We start from the raw sequence: 17,835 nt of genomic DNA on the forward strand, positions 1-17,835 counted from the left end.
TGCGGATGACATTGTGATCTGTAGTGAGAGCAGAGAGCAGGTGGAGGAACACCTTGGAAGGCGGAGGTCTGTGTTGGAAAGAAGAGGAATGAAAGTCAGTTGTAGTAAGACAGAATACATGTGTATGAATGAGAGGGAGGGAAGTGGAACAATGTGTGAGGAGTGTTGTGTGACAGAAGAGTGTCAGCAAGAATCAAAGGAAAGGTGTACAAGACAGTAGTGAGACCAGCTATGCTGTATGGGTTAGAGACTGTAGCAGTGAGGAAAAGACAAGAGGCAGAGATGGAGGTAGCAGAGATGAGGATGTTGAGGTTCTCTTTAGGAGGGACCAGGATGGACAGGATTAGGAATGAGCACATCAGAGGGACAGCTCAGGTCGGCTGTTTTGGGGACAAGGTCAGAGAGTCCAGATTGAGATGGTTTGGACATGTGCAGAGGAGGGATAGCAGTTATATTGGTAGAAGGATGTTGGAGATGGAGCTGCCAGGCAAGAGGTCAAGAGGAAGGCCAAAGAGGAGATATATGGATGTGCTAAAAGAGGACATGAAGTTAACTGGGGTGAGAGTAGAGGATGCTGAGGATAGAGTTAGGTGGAAACAGATGATTCGCTGTGGCGACCCCTAACGGGAACAGCCAAAAGAAGAAGAAGTAGAAGATAGCATTGAATATGTGATGGTGTTGATGAGGACTGGATCCCTTGGAGGCAACCTGGCCTATTTGTGTTGGCAGTCACAAAGCTCATACGTGTGTGTGTGGTGTTCTAGGCTGGTTTGTTGATAAGTGATCCTGGAATTTGATGTCTTAATTATACCTAGAAATTATAGTGTTCATCTGTATATGAACGGTAACTTTAATTGTTGCTGATGAAAAGTCAATGTAGCCTGGTGTGCTTTGATTTTGATTTAATACACATATGTACCCTGTTTACTTATGGCAGCCATTTGACCTATCCATGTCTTTGTTCCTATAAACTGCAACATGCTGTAGGCCTACATCACTCTGCAGAGTATACTGTGCCCTGTTTTAGTTGGCCATATTGTATTGTACTGTGATGTTTGTTTTTGATACCCCTGATTATTATCTATCAGATGAACTGACATAGGCTAAATGTTTGCAGCTATTTATGTTAAGTGTCAGAGTCAGTCTTTTCTTTGAGGCCATGGTCTGAGCCAGGGGTGGCACAAGCCACAAGCAGTATTAATGAATGACAAATTGTTGCCTGAAAGACCATTAACATTCTTCTGGGTCAAATTAGTTTTATTTTATTTCATGCATGCATTAGTAAAAAGCACTCTCTCTCTCTCTCATCAATGTTCTCTGTGCCTGGTGCTGAAATATGTACAGCACCGGTTACCTTTCATCTAGTTACTTGTACTTTTTATAACACATATTGTTCCACCTTCCACTTTTTGATGAATCTTTCATGTGTAAAATTAAAATGTTAAGTCACACTGTACCCTAATGCATAGTAAAATCCAAGAACCAGCAAAGCAAATCATTGTGGTGAATAGATTTTAATCATCTTTAATAGCATGTTGATATACTGCAAAGACAGGTAGAGAGGGATTCAAAGCCAACTGAGGGAGGTGATGGTTCATATCTGTTGCACTCGATTTCCACCTGTCAGTCCCTATATATCTACCTTTTGCAGTTTTTTTTAAACTAGTATGAGCAAACACAGTGTTAAAGAGACAGACGAGATCCACACATCATTCATGAAGCAGTGCACTGGTATGGCAGAGCCCTTTTGTCAGTTTCTTTATGAAAGTTAGCCACTACTGCACATCCATTTCATGTGATACACTGCAGAAATGCTACATTGGTTTTCTTTCAAACATAAACCCATGATTTTCAGTGTGCCTCATAATCGTGTTTATTGCACTCACAGCAGGTTTATCACATAAAATAGTTAATCAAGTAGGAAAAACTATGAAACCACAAACAAAGGGGAGAGAAAGACAAGGGAGCAAAAATGGCCCAATTTTGGTGAAAGGTGTCTAATTCGAATTTATCACTGAATGAGTGCTTGCTACCATAAATTAATATTTTTATATTTATACCCACCACAAACCATCTTTTATAGCCTAACAAAAAGCTGTCATTTTCAACTCCGACTAGTGTGCGCACTGCAAATTCAGTCATGCACAAAAGATTCAGGACTTTTGAGAATCAAGGTTCAATAGGTTGCAAGCTGATGCCATGCAAGAGAAAATCATCACATTAGACTTAGTTAAACAAATAAATTAATAATCATCCATCAGCATAAAATCCTTCATAAGAGAACTTTTGGTGCTATGTGCTAGAATGTAATACATAACCTTCAGAGGTTTTAGAGCAGGTAAAATGATTAAAATACCAATAAAAGCTCTTTATTAATTTATTATGAAAGTGCTATTTTTTGCATTGGTGAAAAAATGAGTGGAAAAGGACAGAAAGCTGACATAGAGTGGCTCTGTGATTCTAAATGAACCAATCAGACAGATGGGAGCAGAGATAACTGAACATACATTCCACAGTACCTAGTTGGGCTTATGTTTAAAAGATGGATGCATTCAGGCTGGAGCAGTCGCTGACCTATTTCAGAAATAAGGACGCATGACAGGGCATTAAGTAAAAGGTAGCTCACTTGTTATTTCTGACACTGCTTCAGTGTGGTATTTACAATCTAGGCTTGGGTGAAAGACAAAGAGATTAGATAATGCATTCTTTTTGTCTCATTCTCATTTAAAGCAGGGTAGCCAGCAACACAAACAATGCCAGTAATGCCAGTATTTGCAATATACTGTGTGTGTGCCTCTGTAGTGTTTTTGCTTTTTAAAAATATCAGACTGAAAGGTTAGCAGGGAGAAGAAAACAGTCACACAGAGCTGAAACTAACCCTAGGAGTCATACAAACATAAAGAGACGGTGTGTGGATGCTTTGTAGGTGGACTCAGTCCTGCATTTATCCACCAATGACAGAGGAATATGCTTCACGCACATTAAAATAAACACAAAAGTTTATCTTTAACAGCTGTAGCAGAAGCGTCTTCATGGAAATTCATGGTTTCCTGAAAAAGCAAAGACATATGACAGCAAAGTTGTACATATATTACATGTGAATACTGAATTGTTGTTGGTTTAGGAAAGTCAGCCAGCAGTTTCAGAAGCGCTTTCAAAATAAGACAGTTTTCCATTGTCAGCAGATGAATGTGGCTAGAATTCCTCTTAAGTAGTAACGATATTACATATGACGTGTAAAAGACAAACATCAACAGAGGAATCCTGCACTGACTTTTTGGTTTGGCAGCAATTCTGTATGAATGGTTGCCTTTGTTTCCTTCACTACAGAGCAATCTATGGAGAGAAACAACTGAGTGATAGAGATGATAGAGAGCCACAACACAACAGAGGAGCGGATGTTGTTTGGCTTTTGTTTCTTCTTTTTTAATCCAGCAGAGCAGAGAAGAAGAGAGAAGGCTCTCCATCACATAAATAAATCCACAGAAGCACAAATGGGAAGATAGCATTTTATGAAATATCAGTTTTGTTAATAGTTTTGTGCTCCTTCAGGGAGAAGTGCGAAAGGATCTTTTCTCAAAGCAAAAGAGAAGAGTGTTTTCTTTTCTTCTAGCCCTAGCATTGAGTCAAGTGCAAAGAAGTCAGTGTTTAGTGGAGGCGTATGGATTTTGGCACATTTAACAGAAAGTGTCAACTATGCACGCACGCGCACATACAGCACAGTAGGTATGTGGTTTGGGATGAAAAGCGAAGAGAAGCAGAAGGTCCTTGGAGTGTGTCCGTCCGTTATCGGATCGCTCATTTTGTTAACACTGGAACTACAAGGACTCCATCCAGAAATGGTATCAGTGCGTTTCTCTCGAGCAAGAGTTAAAACTCACAAAAAGTTATAGAAATTTGTTAAAACTACATAATATTTCAAAATACACGTGGAATCAAGTAAAACTTTATATCTTTATTTCTCAATATCTCTTTTAAAACTGTGATTTTTTTTTCCTTGAATTTATTTTTTCCTTAAATATATGCATATTAGTGTGGTTTCTTTTTTTATTATAGCTCTTTCGTTTTTATGTATATATGTACATCATGTACTGTTAAATAGGTAGAGAAGAGGTTGGGTTTGGTGGAAGTGTGTGTGTGTCTTTCAGGGATATAATACTAAGTTGTTTATTTACACCATGCTCCGAGAGCCACTTGGGGTCCGGTGCAGGCTGAGGCGAGGGTCTGGGGGTATATACTGGTGTGGATGGTTGTAAGGCGGAGGCGGGGGAGGCAGCGGGGGCTGGGGGCCGTCATTGCCATGGGAGCTGTCCAGCAAATGGACCGGGGTGGACATGGCAGATTGACTGAGCTGGTGGTGGCTGTGGTGGTGATGCTGATAGTGGTGGTGGTGGTGTGTGGGTGTTTGGCTGAGGAAGGCCTCTACGCGTCCGTGGCTGCTGTTGTCGAGCATGATGACTTTGACAATCTGCTGACACTGGATGAGTGTCTCGGGCCGCAGATCAGCCATGCAGACAGCAGGCTGGTGGTGCTGCTGGAGGTGGAGGTGGTGGGCGGGGGTGCTTGCCGCTGACTGCAGCTGCGGATGCTGAGGTGGAGGCGCTGGCCCCTGGGTTAGCCCCTGGGGCTCTTGCTGGAAAAGCAGCTCCCCCTGGTGTTTAAGAAGGACCATACTCTCAGGGCTCCGAACCGCGCTGCTGCTGAGCTGGTACGTCTGAAGCCTGTTGTGAATTGACACCTAGTTTAGAAAACAGCCAAGAGAACAGCATCAAATGTTATAAAACTGGTTCCTCCTCTACAATCCGTCAAGCCCTCTTTCTTTTTGGGGGGTGGTGAACACACAGCATGCGCACACACACATACAGGGCATGTGTGGGGGGCTTAGGTGTTGGATGTCAGTGGAGGTGTAAAATTATTGTGACTACTGTACATTCTCCTCCCTCCACCTCCGTAGGAAGTGGGAGCAGTGCAGACTGGATGCTGGGAGAACCAGTGTGTGACTGGGGTCAGAAGGAGCTGTGGGGAATAGGGAGAAGACTTTTGGTGCAGTGCTACAGAAGGGGCCCGGTGGTTCCAAAGGGGACACTGAGGGCCCCTGTGTCTCCTTTCCAAACCACTGTGTGGCGCTATTGTGACAGCGGACACGGGGGGGAGGGGGTTGGAAGGGATCAAGGTTACCAGAACATAGACGGAGGTCGGAGGTCATACGAAAAAGAGGGAGAGGAGGTGAGAAGGTGAGCAGGCTGACAACCACAGACAGGCAACACTCATCAGAATGCAAACCTCCAAATATCACATTTGTTTCAGCTCTAGTTTTTTGTTGACAGCTATCTGCCCTGACTGCTTTTCCCCCTGTTATCTCCGCTCCTTTTTTGTTTCTCACCAGGAACTCTGTTTACATAGGCTATGCTAGGAAGTATGCTTCCAAGTTACCTTATTGTGCATATGTCAGAACAGAAATATAGGGAGTATCATCAAAATTCTTGGAATGAGCACAGACTAAAATGCATAGCCTACAGTGAATAGAGGACAGAAAGACTTGTAAAGACTGTGCAACCACAGCATCACAAGCAAATGGCTTCAGATATCATTAAGATTAAATTTTGTTATTGATAAATATATTTACATGGGTTTAAAGTAGACGGCTCAGTATTAAAATGAATATCATATCCTCTATTTGCCTGCTTTTCCTGTTCTGTGTAGAAAGCTTGTTTTGTGCTTTAACTTTTTCATGTCCGAGACTAACAGATACTTTGTGTTTAAACATGTACTCCACCAAACTGTTGGCTTTGTTGGACTAACGGGTCATTACCAGGTTTGGTTTAAAGCCCTTTTCATCATTGCTGTCCATAAATCCTAACTGCTGTGAACTATGTATTAATCAAAAGTGACTCAGATGAACACATTAACACTTCTCAGATTAATTCTATTGGCTGGACTCTTTTTCAAAAGCAAGGCTAAGATGTACATAAATTATACCACTGGTTGTCTTAACTGTTCTTAGAGCTCTAACCAAATGAGCCATTTTGAATCTCCACAGACTTGCTTATTGTTACTGCTCTACACCAGACAATTAGAACCTCAACTTGCTTATCAAATATTCTAAGGGATTCTTACATCCCTATAGTCATGCCTCTCTGTGTGTAAGCCGGGTTTCTCTGCGTGACCCTTTTGGTTTCCAAGATAAATGTGTTTTGACAGCTAACGGCTCCGCACCAACCACCGACATTTACCTTTGGCTGCGTAGCAGAGGGGGAAGACAGGTGTTGAAGGTAGCTAGGACAACCATGAACCTGAGGTGCATAGAGGGGTGGAAAAAAACTGGGAAGAAGGAAAGCCCATAATCAGCCATATAAGAGATTGTCCTTTTTTGGAATGGAACTGATTTAAGCTATACTGCAGATGAAAATATAGCCTTTTAACATAGTAATGTGCAGGTGGCCTTGAGTTGTCACCTCCCATCCTTTTGCCAGATCTCTGAGGGAAGCAAGTAAGCAAGCTGACCTACAGTGCCCATGGGGCTTTTCAGTTAACATCCTCCAGGCACCAGAAGACCTTTCCTAGTACTTCCTACAGTAGTGGAGTTAAGGGCTGTGAATGAAAAGCCAAACAGAGTCAGGGTGATTTTCAGTGGCTTTTTAATTCCACACAGCTCACTGGTAATTAAGCTATAAATCTTTATTCAAGAGATGGTTAGACTCCCGTGTAATTACATATATTTCATACTGAATACCAAAAAAATGCCTGTAGAATGACAATAATTACAGCAGCACAAACATGGCTTCATTTAAAGGCATAAAAATAAAATGATTGCTTTGTAGTGCAGTGGAATATCTACTGATTTCACTGTATGCATACAAGGGCTGTTTTTCTTTTAGCAGCCTTTGGGTGCTGATAATAGGGAGCCATGATCAACATAAATTTGAAAAAGTATGATAGCCTCTTATACAATGAGATCTGAAGTTTAATAGATCTCAGGGTGAACTAAATACAGGAGCCACTAACGACACCAGTGAGAGAAAAAAAACCCTAAAATAAGAATGACATTAAGTAATGTCTTGGTGCTAAATGTGGGTGTGTGCGCACATCCTCTGATCTGAGCTACTGTACCTCTAGCATGGCTGCTTCCTTCTTTTTTTTTTGAAAAGCCTTAAAGGAATTATAATTTCTACATAAGCTTGTGAAACTAATTATAGCCTGTTCTTTTTTTTAGTGTGATTTAGATCAGAACCTATTCTGACTGCTATGGTTTTATTAAATTCCCCGGACCGCCAGCTTTCATTTTTGTACAGGACAGGAGTCCATTTACCTAATATTTAGTTGGTTTGTGTTACCTCACATGCCCGCAGCGCTTTACCCAGCAGCACTCGCTCTCTCATGCACTCGTCACCCACTCCTGCTTGACGCTTCTAACCCTAACTTAAACATACAGTATGACTGGTCCTGTGGATTCATCTCATCTCATCCTACCTAGATAGTGATACACTGCGCTGCCTCTTACTGCGCTGACTTACCTGTTGTTTCGGGCACAGCCCTGTCAGTTAGCACTTACCTCTACTGCGTTGTGTCCACTTCTGTCATCTACCCCCTGGTTTCCTGGGTGTGGAAGAAAGAGGGATAAAAGTGGCAGCGAAATGTCTGTGTTAAAAAGGATTTTTATTCTTTTACTGCACCTTAAAAGGAACAACAAATGCATTTGTATTTCAAAATAATGACAAGCAATTTTAGATACTTAATGAACTGCATTGGGGGCTTGGCTTAGCAAACAGTGAATTGCCCAGTTTACAATATTTGCAATTCTAGCACAAATCACCCCCTTTTAATAATAGTCAATAACTTCTTTTTCCAAATGATCAGTTCATAAAAGTGCAGTGGAACAACCGTGTGTCAACAGCAGGTGCATTAATGCAGTGCGGGACACGGTCTCAGTAGTGGGTTTAATAAAATTAAAAAGAGACAGTACGGACACACACACACACCTGATGGGGAGCTATGTTTGCCACGCAGTTCTAGCTGTGTGCCATTGTTCTTTACTGTGTGTGTCTTGGCTCCCTGCTGCTTTTCCAGCTCCCCTGCAGAGAACAGAAGACAGAGATGATGATCATCATAAATCCCTATGGAAGAGAGCAAAGGATGTAGATAAGCAGGGAGATAGGGATAAGAGTTGCAACGTTAATTGGTATAATTATTTTTCAAATGTCTGAGTGCACACACACACAAACAGCCTCTTGTTGCCTTCCCCTCCCACTCTCTTCACTAAGCTCAAAACACAACTCTACATCTCTCTAATTAAACTTCACACTTGATGGTAATTGCATGTCATTTCCAATCGTGATGACTAAATGTTGTTTTGTCTCTGACACCGTGCTGCATTCTAATTTTGATGCTGAACCACATAACTACCAGATGAGACATTCAGGCTGCAATACAAAGTGTCCTCCAGTTCATCTGGGTGCAAGTGTGCCAAAAATGTGATGGCAGCCAAACAGAAAGTGTCCCCTTTTCTATTTTTGTTGTCACAGAAAAAGGGTCAGATGAAACTGTAAACTGGTTTAATGGTAACTTTATTTTCCAATCAAATTTTACAATAATCTATTTAGAAGTTTCCTTAAAAGGGTAGTATTTTGATACTAATTAAAATCAGCTGAACATGCCAAGATGTGCAATTTCTGAGCAGGATGAACATAAATTTAATCTTGTATAAAGAACAGTTATTATTATGAATTGTCATTTCACCTAAAATTACTATGAAATCACACATTTTATCCCCAGGAACCTTCCCAGAATATTTTTGAAAAATTATTCTCTCTTCATCTAAATTATGTTCATACATTATGTCTTGAGAAACATTTGTGCTGTTTTTGTGTTTCTATGTCTTTTAAAAAATATGTCCCAGCATGCATTCTTATTTGTATGTATGGCATTTGGTGCTTGTGCGCACAGATGCTGTCTATCCAAGCTCCACTGTAGAGACAGAAATAAGTTCTTCTGTCAATCCCTGCCTGTCTCCATATGTTGTTGCCTGCTTTCCTTGGGCTGCCCCTCCGTCTCTGTGAAGGGTAAAGCTGTTGCGGTGGATCATAGCAGGGACATTCTCTTTGACGCCCAGTGGCAGGAGCCGTGGTTCTGGACACTCAGGTTGTCCATATGTGTCTACGTTTGCACAGGTTTTATTGTCTGGAGAGTTTCATATGCTCATAAACCAAAAACAACTCAGATGCATAGCTGTTTTCAGGAATACTGGTCTCTCTTTTCACCTCCAATTCACTGCCCTCCTGCAGTCTGTTTGGGCTTCTGTGCACCAATGAAAACAAAATGCAAATCTGCATCTACACAAATGGCACAAATGTTAGATGCCTTTTGATTTATGTGTTGTATCTGAGGACCAATTGATTCCAACTTACCAAAATGTGAGGCTACCGCTTTGGTACAAAATGTAACATGATCGTATACTGCAGGGTGCATTGCTACATGAGGAATACACACTAATTATTACAAAATATTTTCTTATTGGGGGGGAAATTAGCGTAATGGTGTATACATACACTCTATGCGTATTTGCTCCATCTCTGACACCTCTGCAATTGATTCCTTCAGGTCTTCCACAAACTTGAGCAACTCCTCAGCACTTTGGGCACAGAAGTTAAGTACCTGCTTCTTGTCTGAACCAAACGGTGAGAGGATAGTGATGCCATGAGGGTAGTCTGGGGAGCGCAGAGGGAGTTAAGTTGTTGAGAAAAAAACGACAGTACTTTTTGCAAGATAATGTTATATATATATATTACTTAAGAGACATGAATATTGTACAAAAAGATCTAAAATGACAATCTGCACAATATAGACTGTTTTCCTTTGCAGATGTTGCCATGAAAACAATCAACTTGCAGTATATTGCAAATATGAAAATGAATGTATGAAAAGTTTTTTTTTCATTTATTCAGTCCAAAGTATGGTCATTACATGGGGTGTATGATGTTTTTATGCCAGTTGTCTGCACTGCAGACACAGTGACTCACATTCATTTTCAAACAGGTGGAACTGCATGCCAAGTAGGCCCATTGCTTTGCAGAAAGTGTAGGCTGCAGAACTCTTCTTCTTTGGACATAGCTTCAGGATCTGAGAAAACAATTAGAAACCAGCTATAGCAACAACTTTTAATGACAAAGATTAAATTATTTTGTTTAGTGTTCTCAACAGTTCTGAAATCTTTTTGATTGTCACTAAGACTTCCGTATCACAAAACTTCAAGGAAGGCTCAGAAAGAACAACCGGTTAATCATTTAAAATACATTTAAAGAACAAATTGATTCAATATTAATGCGCACTACCTTCAGTGTGTTTTGGATGGTGCACTAATATCAGGATGGATTAGAGACATTATTCAAGCTTTTTCACTGATAGAGAAACACGAGGCACATTTTTTAGGCACAGCTACTGTGGGGTATAATTTACCAGGAAAGATATATTAAACAGAATAAATCATGTTGGCACTTCTTGACATGTTCACGTTGCTAGAACAGACCAAATTCAAAGGAAAGTCACCATCACTTCCAATCTGTTGGAGTAATGCTGTTTTTGCTGCACTTTCTAAGCTGTCAGGAGAGAACGCCATGCTGAAATATATCTCACCACTGACTTTTGGCCGATAACTTCTCTAGCCACTTACTTCAAAAGTGTCTTTTAATCTCCTTTTTTCTGCTTCTACCAATTATTCTTACATTTCAGCTGAAAGAAAAATGGAGGTGGGCAGATAGTGGTGCTGCTTTTCCCTTTTGCTGTCTTTTGTTAGTGTGAGAACAACATCTAACTTAATTATGAGAGTAGTTAAATTGTTTGGTTAGATAACCTCTAGTGGCTCCCAATGAGCCCAGTAATTATGCCCAACATTAAACCTTTGATAATTCATTCCATTTTACAAGACTTTGGACCAAGTGAGTAACTTATCTGGACCAAGGCCTAAGTGGAATGCAACTTTATTACTGGTCCTTTAAAGCTGCTGGCTATGGGACAGCTCTCTGCTCACAAGTGCACTACAACACTGCATTTGCTAATATCTGTTATTAAAGGAAATGGCTGAAGATGCCTGAGTTATGAAGAAACATAAAAGAAGACAGAGAGAGCCTTGACAATAGGCTCACAGTCAAAGTAGGTGATGGTGCATTGCAGCTGTCACAACAAAATAAGCAGCTTTAAAGTTCAACTGTGTGCAGCAGAAATGTCCATTTGAGGGGTGGTTTAAAAGAAACAAAACTTATAGTTTTCAAATGAATGAAGGTACAAAGCTTTTTGCATGCTTACCACAATAAGGTCATTAAAGAGGAAGACTTCTCTTTGGTGTGCTGCTTGTTTTTGGGCCTTGTTGACGTCTGTCACCTCAAAAAGACGACTACAGCACACCAATCTTCTGTGAGGGACCGAAAGAACCTGCAGAGAAAGAAACGCACAGCTGTCAAAACAACGTTAGTCAGCCTAAGTTCAGTTAACTCATATGTATAAATGTGCATTAACTAAGATTTTACATTGTCTGGTTGAGTGACAATGGGACAGGACATGATGTCTCTGATAAACTAATCACCTCTTTGACAGTCTGCTGCATACAGTACTTCTGTTGTTATTCCAGCTTCCATAAATTAGCCTTGCCAACCTTCTAGTGAAGGTTATTAGAAGTGTTTTTGAACTACTAGTAGTCATTTTTAAACACCTGGCAACAAAGGACCTCTTGTTCTTTTAAAAAATCTGAAACAGTGGCTGCCAGACAGCGGGACAGAATCCAGAGTGTCACAAAGAGCAAAAACCAGGGTTAACATTGGTTTGGCTTTTGATATGGAGAGTGTTAAAAGCAGACTCAAATTTGATTCAGATGTGGTGTTCTCCCTTCTGGATGTGTTAACACATAAAGCTAATATGTTTGCTTTAATAACCTTAGCAACCTTAGACCTAGCATGGCCAAAAGTTTACCTTTCTATCGAATCCATATCTTCTTAATTTTGGAGTTACAGGGCTTTATATAATGTTAGTGCTTTCTGTCACATCAGCAGTAACAGGAGCATTCTACTGGATTGCCTAATTTACTCATTAGTCAGCTAATGCTAGCTTCGAACTGGTGGCTACATTTTATACAGTTTGTCGCAACCAGGCATCCATAGTCCATGTCACTAGGAAACAGGACGTGATGGAAAGGTCACAGGGTACAGTTCATGTTTCTTATAAGCACTGTCGTTTCCCTCACTTGCATCTTTTCTTGTCTTACTCTCACCCACGTAAGATAAGAGGAGAAATGAGGAGAAAGGACTTGAGGAAGAACATTATTAATGACATGAGATGTCCTTTCCTCAGATCCTTCATCTGAAGTGTCTGATCACCAACTGATTTCTGATAAAGGGGCATGTGAAGTTCACAAAAAACTTCCACAAAGGATGGTCTTGTGTATCCTCATTCATGGTTCCTCCAGCACCGTCCTCGGTCCTCAGAGCCAATATAAGAGACTTGGAGCATCAAACTGAAAGTCGTTCTGAGGGCTGAGGGCGTAGGAACTATTTTTAAGAGACATAAGTTGTACCCAGAATTGGCTTATGGTGTTTTGAATCTCACTAGACCCTCTATCATCAGCTAAAAAGAAATTAGGAAGAGTAGCTTTAAGGCAGCAGCATTTTAAAGTCAGTTTCACATGGTTTACAGTGTACCTGGTATGGTGAAGCTTGTTCTACTTGCTTTTGTGAGCTGTTGCCAAATGGAGTGTAGTGATTTTTTTGCAGTACACATCTTGTTATTTAGCTATTGGCTCTTTCACCCCACCAAGGTGGATTAGCAAAGGTGGCGGCAGCATTACACTGTACTTGGAAGTCAGGTGTAAATGTATTTATTCATTTATGTAAGATGCTGGAGTTGTGTTACTAGAGGCCTGGCTTCTCCTCTTCAATTTAAGTGCTTTTTCAGGTTTAAGCAAATTACACTGCAAAAATGGCCAACGCCTTTTCAGAGTGATCTAATCATGTCCTCACCCCTTTGCACTCTTGTCTCTCTGACATGTCTCTTCTAGATTTCCGTGTTCAATCACTGCAGAAATTCAAACTGCAGCTGAATGAGTTGTGGATTTGGTTCCATCTACAAATATGTTTTCAATGTGCATTTTCTGATTTTATTCCCTCTGCCTCCTGTGGATGACTTGCAATGCAGTGATTACAGACCACTGTCACTTTCCCTCCTGCTTTTTCATCACTGGTTTCTGCCCAGCACTAATGTCAGAAACATGTAAAGACATCATTAGTATGAAATACCTCCTGCTCATTCAAAAAATAAAAGTCCTTTCCTGACATGACTTTTAAGAAACATTTGATGAAATTTGCCAATCTATTCATTAACTAATTATTTATGGGTAACATGTATTCTGTGAATCATGTTCATGTAGGAAAACATTTAGATACAAGATACTTCACCATATTCTAGAAGGACTATTAGAAGGCTTTCATTAAATATTTACATCAACCCAACTCCTACTATGAAGAAACCTATTATAAAAAAAATATTGTCATGTGGACTATTGAGAGCATAATAGATAAGATGTTTGTAATCTATAATAGAATTACAGTGACAGCTGCTGTGGAAAACTAAGTCTATTTCTTTTTATGGTGAACAGCTCCCATGGGCAGCAGAAGTCACTTTCTGTCACAACAATCCATCATTGTTTTGGCTAAGACAACACTCCTTCTGTCATTCTATGGCTACTCATCCATCATTGACAGACAGTTGAAGGCACAGGCCAAAAAATGGGAAATAAAAAACATCACGGCTGCAGTCGTTTCAATGTCAGAGTTCCAATGTCATTTGGAAAGTTAAGTGAGATTAAATTCAAAAACTAATTAAAAAGTGAATTTATAGTGAAATCAACCAAAAGCTTGTTTGTATTATAGATGGACAGCAAGCAGCATGAGACAGGTTGACTTACAGTTAACACAATGTAGAAATGCTGTTAAGCTAGTAACTACCATGTTCCTCATATGTGTTTTAGTGTGATAGCATGCTTAAAAACTACAGATAAGGTTGATTGGAATATCATTAGCATTGCAAGGATTTAATCAGAAATGTGATTTTCTTTTATAATTTGACAGTGTCTTGTAAACAGTTTAATGGTGTTCTGTTCCACTTCTCATGAAATAGACAGCGTACAGTGACTGCCTTCACCTGAAAGCAGTTTTGATGGCATGTTTAAACCTGGCACTCCTATGTGAATGCAATATGTGTTACAATGTTGAATATCCAAAAGTCTGTGGGGAAAAACAGTAACCGTTTCTGTTTTATAAATAAAGAATTGAAAGATTTTTGTACACTGATTGCAGTAGAACTCTGTTGAAGCATTGTAAAACCCTTTCACTTTCATGAGAGTGCACAGAGCACATTCCCGCACCAATCAGTGTAAGCTGTCACTTACACTGATTGATGCTCTTCTGCATCTGAGTCTGTCTTTTATGGAAGCAGGTCCCCACCATAATGGTTGAGGGCTCTCTAACCACATTTCAAGCACTACTGAGTTTGCAGCTCAGCATTTGAGAGTGTGCAGACACAGGATTGTAAGTGCAAATACAGATTTGAGAGCACAGGAACGGATTTGTAAGAGCAGAATCAGATTGAAGAGCGAGGGAGAATCTTCACTGCTTGCTAGGGTTGCCAGCTTGCAAAAATGGAAATAAGGGATGCCGGGGTTGGGGGTGGGGTGGTGTTATGAAAACATCTCAATCATTAGTGCAAACACATTTTAGATTACAGATGGAATCTTCTAAATAAAGGAAGGATTAATTATTGAATTGTATTTATTTAGGGCAACTGAACTATGGAACACAGCCTCTGGAGATGCCTGGCTTACAAGGAACTTTAACAGTTCTCCCACTCCCTGGGTCCTCCTCCCACTCCTTTTGTGATTTTTCTCCGTATACATGCTGTTTAATGTCACAAATTCCTCCGTGACTTACTGAGGAAGCCCGGTGGCAGACGGTGCAGTACTCCTTGTACATGCTGTCACATTCCAGCCATTTATAATCATTTCCTAGTTCAGTGGGTAGAGCAGTCGTCTCCCAACTGGGGGGTTGAAGGTTCAAAGCTCAGTGCCTGCAGTCCACATGTCGAAGCATCCTTGGGCAAGACACTGAACCCCAAGTTGCCCCCAATGGTTAAAGCCAGAGTGCTTTTTTGGGTTAGCAGAGGATTTTCCTTTCACGGACATGGTAAGAGTTGGAGATTTCTAGTAGTGCATAAATTAATTCACAATGGTTTTGCAGTCCTTGAGACATATAATGATCCTTTTCTCCAACTCCCACCGCAGACAAACTCCTTCTTTTGTTAAAGCAAACAAACAAAATGAAACCAAGGTTTAAAATATATCATAGATTGTGCTGCAACATCTGAAACCCCAGTGAGTTTGTCTTTGTCAATTAAAGTCAGTCATATGTTTTTAAGAGAATACCCCTTTAGCCCTTTGTAGCTTGAAAATTCACTCATACAGTAACAAAGTGATGATCTCTGTGTTGTGCATGGTTCTCTCCTAAGGAAGAAAACGCAGCCTCGAAAAGTTAAGCGCACACTGGATATTAAGGAGCGAATGCTGTTTCACAGCACAGGACACAGCAACATACAAGCAATATGTACATTTTCCCCTTAAAACGCAGTTAAAAACTGTTTGAAAATTTGACCCAGATTTGCCAGAGACATGGCTACGACTGAATACTAATGTGGCACCAAGTCTGCTGAATGTGTAACTGTCCAGGTATTTGCCATCATGTCTTTATAAAGTAATAAATATGATGCATTTACAACTTGTTCTACTGCCTGAAGTGGTCAGGTTAAAGTTGAGGGGGGCTGCAAATGGATGACTATGGGTGGCTGTGGCTCAGAGCAGGTCATCTTCTAACTGAAGGCTGGCTGTCGAAGCGTCCTTGAGCAAGGCAATGAACCCCCACCTACTCCTGGTGATATCACTGGTGTGTGAATTTGTGAGTGCTTGGGAGTGCAAATGGATGAATGGCCAAATATTGTGCCTTGAGTACAATGCAGAGAAAAGCGCTATACAAGTATAAGACCATTTAACATTATGAAGGGACACCACAAGTTTAGAAGTACAAATTGTGTGTGTGTGTCCTCACCGTTTTCATGCCAACGATGGACTGCTCAACCTTGGAGACATAGGTGACGTGGTCTTCATTGGAGCGAAGCTCCCTTTGTTGTATTCTTTCATAGATTCCCACCACCATGTCTCTAGGGATGTCTGCACCATCATCCACACCTAAGACAAGAATAGGCTGATTACAAACATCACAGGGTGGTTGCTTTTAATTTTAGCAAACAAGCTTGTCCATCTGGAGGATTGTAGAGTGACTGCAGTTTCAGCAGTGTAGTCTAGCTTAAACACAGCTGTGGATATGTCACTGACACTGGAAAAAACAAACATGCAAATACAAAATACAAAGATGTAGAATCTGAGTAAAAGAGAGGTGTGTCTGTCATCTCCCCATCTGTCCTTCTTTGACTTTGTTTTTCACTGTACTGTAGCTATTATGTAATGAAAGAAGGCACCGTAAGCGGAGGTTATTTGGTGAGTGAAATGGTTAACACCCTGCCTTGTTCTTGGAAGATGTTCTGTCAGGTTATTTGGTTATCTGCCTTGTTCTTGGAAGATGTTCTGTCTGCAACACAGTTCAGTTCAGACTGTGGCATTTCAACAGGTAGAGCTGCATGTCATTAGGCTGAAAGGTTGCTCTCAAGATGTTCCCCATTATATCCACACAGCTGTACTGTCCAATGTGGGAAATTGGGTTTTCAATGGCGCAGGATGTGTTTTGAGAAAATGAACCTGCCACAACTAACGACGCATGCGCTGCGCTGAGTGGCAGCAAGTTTCAGCAGCTCTGGTCTGGTTGTGTTTTCTTTCATGTTTTTATTAAGTTTTCCAGTGTTTGCTTTGTGTTATTCTCTTGCTGTAGTCCTCAGTGGTGCTGTGCTACCAGGAGTACAAACTGTCATTGTGTTTGCATTATGACTCTTACTACTTCGCGAGCTCCAGAGTCAGGAGATGCCGGTCGCATTGTTTACACCCGAAGCCAACTACTAACACTCAGAAGCAACCTCACGGGGAGAAGCTGGAGATTCCCTTGGAAACACGGCGTGAAATGCTGGGCTGCAGAGCCGGCATAAAGTGCCGGGAGATGAAACGGAAGTATAGGCCATGTTTACCATCTGTCTTTATGGGTAACGGTGTGGTCATTCTCCAACAAGATGGACGAGCTAACAGCGCTAATGAGACTGTAACGTGAGTATAGGGAGAGAAGCCTGCTATGCTTCACCGAGACCTGGCTGAACAACAACACTCCAGATTCTGTGGTCTCCTTACAAGGATTTACACTAATTCGGGCAGATCGAAGCAGGCTGACAGTGGTAAGTGGAAAGGTGGAGGTTTGGCGATTTACTTTAATAACAGATGGTGCAATCCCGAACACATAACTGTTAAGGAAAAATTCTGTAGCTGGGACATTGAACTATTAGCTATGAGCGTACGGCCGTACTACATCCCTAGGGAGCACTCCCATGTGATTTTGATGATGGTGTACATTAATCCTTCGGCCGATGCTAAGGCTGCGCGCTGAGCACGCACCCGGACTGCACGACATCCACGTGCTTTAATTCTTATCTCGGGGGACTTTAACCATGCCTCCCTCCCCTTCTCGGCCACCCTCCCTAACTTCAAACAGTATGTTAATTGCCGCACGAGGGACAATAAAACTCTGGACCTACTGTATGCAAATGCCAGAAATGCATACACCCCCGCCGCCTTCCCCCCTCTACGCCACT

General features: G+C 41.1%; 1 protein-coding gene across 3 annotated transcripts in view; it reads right to left on the bottom strand.

Moving 5' to 3' along the window:
• Nucleotides 1-1,508: 1,508 nt before the first annotated feature.
• Nucleotides 1,509-17,835, bottom strand: part of iqsec3a (IQ motif and Sec7 domain ArfGEF 3a) — a 96,575-nt gene continuing 80,248 nt past the window's right edge. For 2 of the 3 annotated variants that reach the window (XM_020599508.1, XM_020599506.1), the window contains 7 exons: nt 16,134-16,273; nt 11,299-11,424; nt 10,017-10,116; nt 9,546-9,704; nt 7,980-8,072; nt 7,553-7,596; nt 1,509-4,738 (listed from right to left, as the gene is read on the bottom strand). In XM_020599508.1, coding sequence (XP_020455164.1) covers nt 4,172-4,738; nt 7,553-7,596; nt 7,980-8,072; nt 9,546-9,704; nt 10,017-10,116; nt 11,299-11,424; nt 16,134-16,273 — 1,229 coding nt within the window. In that variant the 3' untranslated portion in view covers nt 1,509-4,171. The remainder of the gene's footprint in view (nt 4,739-7,552; nt 7,597-7,979; nt 8,073-9,545; nt 9,705-10,016; nt 10,117-11,298; nt 11,425-16,133; nt 16,274-17,835) is intronic. The other variant, XM_020599507.1, reaches the window with a different exon arrangement.

Source organism: Monopterus albus, unplaced genomic scaffold, assembly GCF_001952655.1.
Source record: "Monopterus albus unplaced genomic scaffold, M_albus_1.0 scaffold41.1, whole genome shotgun sequence".
NCBI lineage: Eukaryota > Metazoa > Chordata > Actinopteri > Synbranchiformes > Synbranchidae > Monopterus > Monopterus albus.